At 38.9% G+C, this 10,627-nt stretch overlaps 1 protein-coding gene across 4 annotated transcripts in view; it reads right to left on the reverse strand.

Moving 5' to 3' along the window:
* The window catches only part of TRIP4 (thyroid hormone receptor interactor 4), an 81,198-nt gene extending 70,991 nt beyond the window's left edge, over nt 1-10,207 (reverse strand). The window contains exons 1-3 of one of the 4 annotated variants that reach the window (XM_028141944.2): nt 10,021-10,207; nt 4,983-5,152; nt 4,074-4,207 (exon numbers count right to left, since the gene is read on the reverse strand). In XM_028141944.2, coding sequence (XP_027997745.1) covers nt 4,074-4,207; nt 4,983-5,152; nt 10,021-10,121 — 405 coding nt within the window. In that variant the 5' untranslated portion in view covers nt 10,122-10,207. Of the gene's footprint in view, nt 1-4,073; nt 4,208-4,982; nt 5,153-10,020 lie in introns of those variants that run through there. The other 3 variants (XM_008139130.3, XM_054716145.1, XM_054716146.1) reach the window with 3 other exon arrangements.
* Between the last annotated feature and the right edge of the window lie 420 nt (nt 10,208-10,627).

Consider the following 10,627-nt stretch of genomic DNA (forward strand, 5'->3'; position numbering starts at 1 on the left):
CCTGGAGAGCATTATGCTAAGCAAAATAAGCCAGTTGGAGAAAGATAAATATTACATGATCTCACTCATTTGTAGAATATAGTGAACATCATAAACTGATGAACAAAAATAGAGCCAGAGACAGAGAAGCATCGAACAGACCGTCCAACCTAAGAGGGAAGATGGGGGGTGGGGTGGGGGTGGGGGTGGGAGCAGCCTGGGAGACTTGTATGCAAGCATATGAGCATAACCATTGGACACAGACAATAGGGGGGTGAGGGCATGTGCTGGGGGGTGGGAGCAGCCGGGGAGAGGTCAATGGGGGAAAAAGGACTTATGTAATACTTTAAATAAAAAATTTAAATGAAAAAAAAAAGACATATAAAAAAAAGAAACCTAGGTTAGCCCTAGCCAGTTTTTCTCAGTGGTTAGAGTGTCAGCCCAAGGACTGAAAGGTCATGGGTTCGATTCTGGTCAAGGGTACATACCTTGATTGTAGGCTGGAGTGCTGGCCCCGGTGGGGGTGCATGCGGGAGGCAACCAATCGATGTGCCCTCTCACATCGATGTTTCTCTCTGTGTCTCTTCCCCTCCCTTGCATTCCCTCTAAAAATCAATGATCTAGGTTATAGCAGTAGGAATTTCACATATACAGTGCAGGCTTCTTTAATGTGAATTGGTAAATGAATGAGCTGACCAAACAGATTAGAGCAATATAGGATTGAATAAATTAAATTTAAAAAGAAATTCTTAAAAGGATTAGCATATATAAATTTAAAAATATTTATTAACATTTAAAAACAGAACTAGAATTTTTTTAAAAGATTTGCTTTTTGAAAAAAAATTTTTTTTATTGATTTCAGAGAGGAAGAAAGAGGGAGAGAGAGAGATAGAAACATCATGATGAGAGAGAATCCTCCCCACACTGAGGACCAAGCCCGCAACCCAGGCATGTGCCCTTGACTAGAATCAAATCGAGGACCCTTCAGTCCACAGTCTGCTGCTCTATCCACTGAGCCAAACCAGCTAGGGCCAGAACTAGAAATTTTTTTTTTTTTAAGTATCTTTAGAGTCCTGACTGGTTTGGCTCAGTGGTTAGAGCGTCAGCCTGCAGACTGAAGGGTCCCAGGTTCGATTCCGGTCAAGGACATGTACCTTGGTTGCGGGCACATCCCCAGTAGGGGCTGTACAGGAGGCAGCTGATTGATGTTTCTACCTCTCTATCCCTCTCCCTTCCACTCTGTAAAAATCAATAAAATATATTTTTAAAAAATAAAAAAAAAAGTAAAAGCATCCTTAAAAATTGACTCAAAGAAAACACAGATAATAGTTCTCATGCTGTTTTCAACAACTTTCTGTCCTAGATGTTAAAAATGAATTTATTAAAAGTTTGCTATCATACTTTATATTATTTCATAATTTTAAAAATTATGAAATAAGGTTTTTAAAATTTTATCTATTATTCATCACACTGACCATAAATATTTTCCTCATGTTTCTATTTTACTTTTACCATAATAGTCTATATAGTTGCAATCACCACTAGTAAACTGCATATTAACACCTATATATAAAATACCTCCTCTTTAAAAATAAGTATTTTTATTGGTAAGAGTAAAATAAAAAATTACTCAAAATAACGTTCAGATGGATTACAAACCTAAAAGTGAACATTTTCCCAAATTCTATACTTTGGAGAATAATTTTATTAGTTGTATGGTAGTCCATTAAATGAGGAAACCATAATTTATTGATATTTATTTATCCTCACCCGAGGATATTTTTTCCATTGATTTTTTTTAGAGTGGAAGGGAGGGGGTATGAGGGAGAGAGAGAGGGAGAGGGAGGAGAGAGAAGAAGAAGGGGGTGGGAGAGGGGGAGAGAGAGAGAGAGAGAGAGAAACATTGATATGAGAAAGACACATCGATGTGAGAGAAACACATCAATTGGTTGCCTCCTGCATACGCCTGAACGGGACTGCGGATGGAACCTGCAACCCTTGTATGTGCCCTTGATTGGGAATGGAACCTGAGACCCTTCGGTTCTCTGGCCAACGCTCTAACCACTGAGAAACATAGGCTAATTTATTTAATCCTTCTCTTATGACTAAACAATCAGGTCAGTTCAAATTTTCAATATTATAAATAAAATTGTATAGAACATAAGTTTTTAGCATGTACTTCTACTTTCTTAAGTTACATTAATAAGTCAAAAGTATCTGAACATTTTCCATGGTTCTTGATGTATATATGCTGCCAAACTGTCCCCAAATCTTAAACCAGTTAATGTTGCCATCAGCAATGTACAGGAGGTTCCTGTTTTAATACTTCATCATCATCATAAGTATTCTAGTTTTAAAATATTTGACAATTTGATAAGCAGTATCTCAAGGGATTTAATGTGTATTTATTTGATTACGAGTACAGTAACCATCCATCCTGGTTTGCCCCAGACTTAGGGGAATCCCAGAAGATAGGACTTTTAATGCTAAAACTAGAAAAGTCCCAACCAATTAGGGTGATGAACTACTCTTAATTACTAGTAAGTTAGACAACTTTTCATGTTTATTGGTCATATGTGTTGGCTTTTTTTTTTTTTTTTTTTTGCTTATGGTCTTTTATCATTTTATTCTGACCGTTAGAAGGCTTAAATCTCTATTTTTTCCCCTTCAACCTGACATCATTTTGTAAACATTTTGCCATGTTTTTTTGCATAATCATTGCACTCAGAATTTTCTGATCACTACTTCTCCATTTCAGCATAATTAACCTTTCCCTTATGTTGGGATATTTAGCTGGTCAAATTGTCTTATAAATTTTTCTGCTCAGAGGGCTATTTTGGTTGCCAAGAGAAAATACAAAAAAGCTCTAACGTTAAATGCTGATAGTGGTGGTTGTAGATGGCCCAAAGAGGAACACTGTTAATAACAGCTAAAATTGTACATTTCTTTTAGTACAAACCCGCATAAAAAAATGTTGAAATTGAAGGCCTGTTGCACTTCATTAAATATTTTACATTATATAAATAAATATATATTTATTTATTATATATTATATCGGGCCAAAACCCACAGTCCAACACCGCCTGCAGCTCCTACCTGCTGCTCCCGCTCATTCCGGCCCCACTGTTCCTGCCACGGGCTCATGCCCAATCAGTTCCGATTGGGAGAAGCTCGCGATGCCACAGCAGCGCCCGCCAGCCATGAGCCCTGTGTCTGGCACCCTTCCAAGGGGAGTGGCCTGCAGGACAGGGTTGGGTTGAAACCCATTCTCGGACAGCCCCCAAGGGGTCCTGGATTGCCAGAGGGTGCAGGCCAGGCTGAGGGACCCCACTGGTGCACACTCCGGCCAGGCTGAGGGACCCCACTGGTATACACTCCCACTGATGCACACTCCGCAGGAGGGCTCCAGGGCGTGTCCAGCCCCATCTCGCTCTGTCCCGATGGGCAGGACCACATCATAGCAACTGGTCGACCAGTTGATTGTCTGCCCCCTGGTGGTCAGTGCATGTCATAGCAAGCGGTTGAGCATCCTTAGCATATCATTAGCATATCACGCTTTGATTGGTTGGTTGTTCTGCCGTTTGGTCTATTTGCATATTACCCTTTTATTATATAGGATATATACATATTTATATAAAATCTTCAAGTAGCCGAAACCGGTTTGGCTCAGTGGATAGAGCATTAGCCTGCGGACTCAAGGGTCCCAGGTTCGATTCCTGTCAAGGGCACGTACCTTGGTTTCGGGCACATCCCCAGTAGGGGGTGTGCAAGAGGCAGCTGATCGATGTTTCTCTCTCATCGATGTTTCTAACTCTCTATCCCTCTCTCTTCCTCTCTGTAAAAAATCAATAAAATATATTTTAAAAAATAATAATAAAAAAAATAAAATAAAATAAAATAAAATCTTCAAGTAAAGATCTCCTTATAATACTTATTTAATCAGGCAGCCAAAAATACTACCATATAGAAATTATTACTTTCATAAAACTCATGCATTTGTTGAAAACTTGCCATTCTAGACCAATGTGTACACTTTGTACAGTCATTCCTCTTTTCCATATAGCCAGAAAAAAATTCATTTTATAAACACTTACCTTGGCTAAATCAAAAGGTGTTTTGACCTCTATGGTTGTATCAGGTTCAGCAAATGCAGGAACTTCCTGTCTGTTTCTCCCTTTCCGCCTACTTCTCTTTAGCTGGTCTCCTGATCTCTGCCCGTCTAAAATTTCTGTAAAGAAGAAAAAAATATAGAGAGGGGTAGAGGGAAAGGAAGAGGGAAAGGGACGAGGGGGGGGGGGGGAAAGAGAGCGAAACATCAATTTGTTGTTCCACTTATTTATACATTCAGTGGTTGATTCTTTTATGTACCCTGATCAGGGAACCCACAGCCTTGGCACGTGGAGATGATGCTCTAACTAACTAAGCAACCCGGCCAGTGTGATGCTTAATATTTAAAGTCAAGATATGAAGACAGGCAGGTTTTTAAATTATATTTTCCTTTCAAACAAGAATTAAATTTAAACCATCACTTTCTAAAGTGTAGTCAATGATAAATAAAGACTACTGGCTAGAATTAAGAAGTTAAATTAAAATCTGATATTTTAGATTGCATAATAATAATGACTTAGATTATTTAGTTTGGTGCTCATGCTGTGTTTAAAGAGTTACCTCTAAATGCTATTTATACTAAAATTGGTCAACATTTACCTTCACCAGGTATGCACGTAACTGAAAAGTGTTCCTTTAAACCATGTATAAATTTTTCAAATTATTCTGAAGCCACATTTATATCTGCAAACAGTATTTTTGTGATATTTTCTAAGTTGAAAAAATGTGAACTAGAACAATATTCATCAGAAATTGAGAAGAACTAGATTAAAACTATGTATACATATGATTCTGCTTAAGTTGGCTGTGAGGAAACACAGTGACAAAAAATACCAATTCCTATAAGCCAGCCCATTTACCAATATTTCAATCTTTACTTAATTACATTAACTCACCATCTTTTTTGAAGGATGGCTGCAGAGCATCAGAAATCAACTCCTGATCATTCTTTTGCCATTTGTTTATAAGCTCTTCTATGAATTGACCTTTTTTGCCCTCATTTCCCTGAAGGAGGTCAGTAACATATTCTCGTATCTCTTCAGGACTCTCAATTGATAAAACATACCTCAAGAAGAAAAGATATAAGTTGTTGAAACAAGGCTAGCTTACACTATGGTTTTCAATAATCATAAGAGAGATCAAGGTAGTAAAAACCATTAATCCATTAGAGTGTTTACTTTGAGTCAAGTTCTACTCTAGATGCTAGGAATATCAATTTGATTAGGACAAAAACCCTGACCTCAAGCAGTTTGTATTCTAATCTTCACAATCTTCTTGTATTTCTAAAATCAAATCAGTGTATTGAAGAGAGGCTTGTGGGGCTACCCTTAACACAGGAATACTGTTTTTTTATTTGTATTAAAATACAGTTAGCAAAATAAATAAAATAAAATACAATTGGCAGAATATTTTCTATAACTATGTATCTGCAACCATTATATTTTCCTAGGAACAATACAAATTGACTAATCTCTATGTTGCAAAACCTAAAATTTCTCTTCATTTTCACTAAAAATATGAATATACTAGAGGCCTGGTGCACAAAATTCATGCACGGGGGTGTGTGTCCCTCAGTTCAGCCTGCACCCTCTCCAATCTGGGACCCCTCAAGGGATGGACCCCTCAAGGGATGTCCGATTCTGGTAGGATCGGGCCTAAACGGGCAGTTGGACATCCCTCTCACATCCAGGACTGTTGGCTCCCAACTGCTCGCCTGCCTGCCTTCCTGATTGCCCCTAACTGCTTCTACCTGCCAGCCTGATCACCCCCTAACCACTCGGCTGCCAGCCTGATTGATGCCTAACTGCTCCCCTGCCAGCCTGATTGCCCCTAACTTCCCTCCCCTGCAGACTTGATCGCCCCCAACTGCCCTCCCTTGCAGGCCTGGTCCCTCCCAACTGCCCTCCCCTGCTGGCCATCTTGTGGCGGCCATCTTGTGTCCACATGGGGGCAGCCATCTTGTGTGTTGGTGTGATAGTCAATTTGCATATTACTCTTTTATTAGATAGGATTATAAATTCAAACCAGTTATTGATTTAACATTCTTAAAAATTGTAAATCAAGATTGGCATCACATCAGAATAAGCAAATCTACAGGCTTACCTCATTTTATTATGCTTCACAGGTATTGGGTGTTTAGAAACTGAAGGTAAGACCCTCTACCAGCAAAGAGATTATGACTTGCTTTATTACAGTGGTCTGGAACCAAACCCGCAATATCTCTAAGGAACGTGTGTATTTAAGGAAATTTTATAAAGGGTTCTTAAAAAGTGAGGTGGGAGTACAAGTCAGTACAACTTTTCTAGAAATCAACTAGTTAGTATATTTAAAATGCCTTAGAAAAAATCCAATAATTCCCTTTGTAGGACTCTCTATGAAATAGAGACAGAAAATTTTATGCAAAATAGTTAACTGCATCATTATTTAAACTGGTGAAAAAAGTAGAAACTACTGAAAACATCCATTAATGGAGAAGGGGAAAATGAACTCAAGTTTTTAGACTTTACAACCATTAAAAGTGAAATTTCTGAATAATTATTGTTAACCTGAGTTAATGCTCTAATACAATGGTAAGTAAAATAATAGTTAGGCTGTATAGCATATGATCTAAATTGCTACAAAAGAAATGTGTATATCTATACACTTTGTGTAGAAAAAGTGTAGAAAGTTATACACCAAAATGATTATCACTGAGTGGTAGGATTAAAAAGAGTTTTAGTTTATTTTTATTTTCTTTTTCCCCCTATAATTTTAAAATATATTACAATATGCATAGATAAAAACACTAAAACAGAAATTATGGTTATCTCTGGATTGTGGTAATTTTAGTTTCTTCCTTTTAAATTTATTTTATTTTAGTTTCTACAGTGAATATGCACATCAGAGAAGTAAAAAAAATTACTTATAAATTAAGATAATGTACCATTATCAGATCTGAAGAAACTAATTCAGATACCTAATATGGGACATACAAAAAATTAGTAATGCTATATCCTTTAAATTTAAAACATCATGCAACTGTCCCATCATTGGTAGACAACCATTTTCGGGGTTTTTACAGTTTAATCAACCTGATCCCTAGACTTACCAGCCCCCATCAAAAAATCAGTTGCTATCAAGGACTCACAGTGCTGCAAGGAACCTCAAGGGATCATTTAACTCTGGAGTATTCAAACCACTAGGAAAATATTTTAAAAGCTCCAGAAACATTTGAATAAATGTCATTTTAACTATTTAATAAATTATAATAAAGAACAACATACAGCCCTAGCTGGTTTGGCTCAGTGGATAGAGCGTCAGTGTGCAGACTGAAAGGTCCCAGGTTCCATTCCGGTCAAGGGCACATGCCCGGGTTGTGGGCTCAATCACCAGTGGGGACGTGCAGGAGGCAGCCAGTCAATCATCATTGATGTTTCATCATTGATGTTTCTGTCTCTCTCTCTCCTTCTCCCTTCCTCTCTGAAATCAATAAAGATATATTTAAAACAAACAAACAAAAAGAACAACATACACCCAAATGTGTTATATACCAAATCTTATATATCAACCAAAATATGAACTAATGTGGATTGTGGCTCTAAATGTCGCATTGATCAGGAAGGTAAGAGCTCTGTGCTGTCTTTTTAAAAATTTCAGGCCACTCAAGTAAAATTATTCAAATTACCCGATTACTACAGTACACCTAGGTAATTTTCAAATACCAGGCATGGCACAGCAAATTTACACAACAAATGGCATCACAGGCTGTTGTGCAATAACTAGTAAAAACCTAATAAGTGGTTTAAATAGAGTTCTATTATAGGGAGCTGTAGTGCTTATTTTTTTAAAGTTTTGAATAGTTCTTGTCTAATTTATATTTATGAATTTTTTTAAATGCAAGCAGGTGTTTGGCCATAAGAAGTGCTTCAGCTTTAAAACAAATTTATGATAACTCATCTTTCAAGGCTGTGGATAAGTTTAACCACAGAAAATCTAAGACTGCAAAATAAGCTTTTTTTAAAAAAAACATTTATAGACCAGCCAGTGTAGCTCAGTGGTTGAGCATTGACCTATGGACCAGGAGATCAGGGTTCGATACCCCGTCAGGGCACATGCCCAGGTTGCAGGCTGGAACCCAGTGTGGGGTGTGCAGGAGACAGCCAACCAATGATTCTCTCTCATCATTTATGTTTCTATCTTTCCCTCTCCCTTCGTCTCTGAAATCAATAAAAATATATTTTTAAAAAATATTTATAGGTATCAGTAAGAGTCTCAGTTGTTCTAAAATTTTTATTTATTGATTTTTAGAAAAAGAGGAAGGGAGAAAAATATTGATTTGTTGTTCCACTTATTTATGCATTCATTGGTTACTTCTTATATGTGTCCCAACCAGGGACCTGCAACCTTGGCATATTCGGATGACGCTCTAACCAACAGAGCCACCCAGCCAGGTCCTGCAAAATAAGCTTTTAAACTACAACCTATGAGAATTTAAATTTTTATGAAACTATATAAGCAGACAAAATACAATTGGATTCGGAGACTGAGAAGACTGCACTAATCCATATTCCACTGTTGATCCATCAAAAATAGCATTCATATGTAATACTTTCAACAATAAAGATTTAAAATAAAATAGCCTCAATTGTTTTGATTGAATGACTTTTTTTGTTTGGTATATTTTTTTAAAAGTCTAATTATTTTATTTGACAGCTTTAAAAAAATGTTTGAAAAACTATTTAACCTGACCTTGCTTTCAAACAATGGTATAGCCAAGCCATATGATTTGGCTGGATTTTTTAAAAATTCTTTTTTGATTTTTACTTTTTGTGGTTTTGTGTGTGTGTGTGTGTGTGTGTGTGTGTGTGTGTGTGTGTATGTATGTATCTTTTTGGCTGGGTTGTTGTTGTTTTTTAATAAGTCTATTCCAGTGTTAAAAAAAAAATCCTTTAATATAGGCTCTCTTAACTCTCTCCTTGCCAACACGTCTATTTTCTCCCAAACTTAGAAACTCACCTTACTTTCTACAAAAGTCCTTGAATTGCAATTCTGATTTCAGCATCAACGAACAGGGAACAAGAAACACAGGTTCCTTGATCAAGAACAATTTTTGTGGAAGCTTTTCCCTCTCACCTTCACCTATCCATCCTTTAGTTCTCGGGTTAAAGTCACATGTTGCAGGAAACTGCAATTTCTCAAATCTTAGAGTCCTTTTCTCCGTGCTCCCACAACACCCTGAACTTCCCCGACCTCAGGACTCATCAACCAAGCAGAACCCAATTGTAGCAATTTTCTTTGTTGCTCCAGCACCTGGCTGGTAGTAGCGCAACAAGTATTTGTTAAATCAACTGAAAGCAGATATTAAATCATGTCACCATCTCCACTTCATAAGAATCGTGTGGTATGATATAAGCCCTATTAGTTAGTTTATAGATGAGGAAACTAAGGTACAGAGGGAAATTAAGTAGCCCAAGGTTCCAAAACTAATAAATGACAACAGAAACTAGAACCTGGGACCCCTAAGCCAGGAGCTATTTGCACCGTACTACGCCGCCCCATTTAAATTATAGGCCCTACTTGACAACTCAGATGAGGCAAACGAAAATGCTCAGAATAAGGAATTTCTGGAAAGACAATCTGGCTTGCCCCTTCTCTCCGGAATCTGTAAGAAAACTGGCTCCCGGGACGGTCTTACAAATTCTAATGACAGGGGTTTGGCGTTTTCCTAGGGGGTTGGGGGGGGGGGTAAGAAAAAAAAGACCCCATCAGCCTGACACTCTATTCCAGAAACAAAACTACAAAACCAAAAGTCAAAAACCGGTGCCCAGTGACCAACAGCCCTCTTATCACATTACTTCATTCTCATCAACTTTTTCAGCCCTCCCTGCTTCCGGGTTCGCTCGGCCCGCTCACTTCACAGAGCTCCTTCCCGCCTCGGACCCGAACCGCTCTTACTGCATGATCTCCTCACTGACATCCAGGCCAAAAGTTTCCCGCAAATGCTGGGTACACCAGCCCACCAACTGCTCCCGGGGCGCCGCCCCGGCCACCGCCATTTTCCCCAGCCGGAACCAGCTGGGCTGAAAAAGCCTCGAGTCCTGCGCCAGACTGCTTCCCTTCGCAACAGCGACTCCGCTCGCGCGGGTTCCGCCAGGCTGCACCGCCCGCCGCAGCGTCGTCTCCCCGCCCACCGGTGCCGGCTCCGCCTGCTTCCCGCTCCCGGCCGGCCGCGCGCTCGAATCGGAGCACTCGCGCGTGATTCTTCCGCGTTTGCGGATGTAGGACTCGAAAATTGAGAGTTCTATTGAGAAGGCAGGACGACTACCTATAAAAGCCACAGTCTGGGAAGATCAAAGCTGTAACCCATAACTTGAGGGGCACTTGTATTTTATTTTCGAAGGGCCAATTTTAAATGGTCGGCTTTCTGTAAAATATTTAAAACAGTACTTGGAAGCGGAGGCAAAGCACTTACTAGCATAAGAGTTCGCTCTGGTGGTAGTGGTTGTATTAATACCGCTCCCTCCGCCCACCCCCGCCATAGTCCAAGACTAGAGTCATGCTG

This window comes from Eptesicus fuscus, chromosome 5 (genome assembly GCF_027574615.1).
Source record: "Eptesicus fuscus isolate TK198812 chromosome 5, DD_ASM_mEF_20220401, whole genome shotgun sequence".
Lineage (NCBI taxonomy): Eukaryota > Metazoa > Chordata > Mammalia > Chiroptera > Vespertilionidae > Eptesicus > Eptesicus fuscus.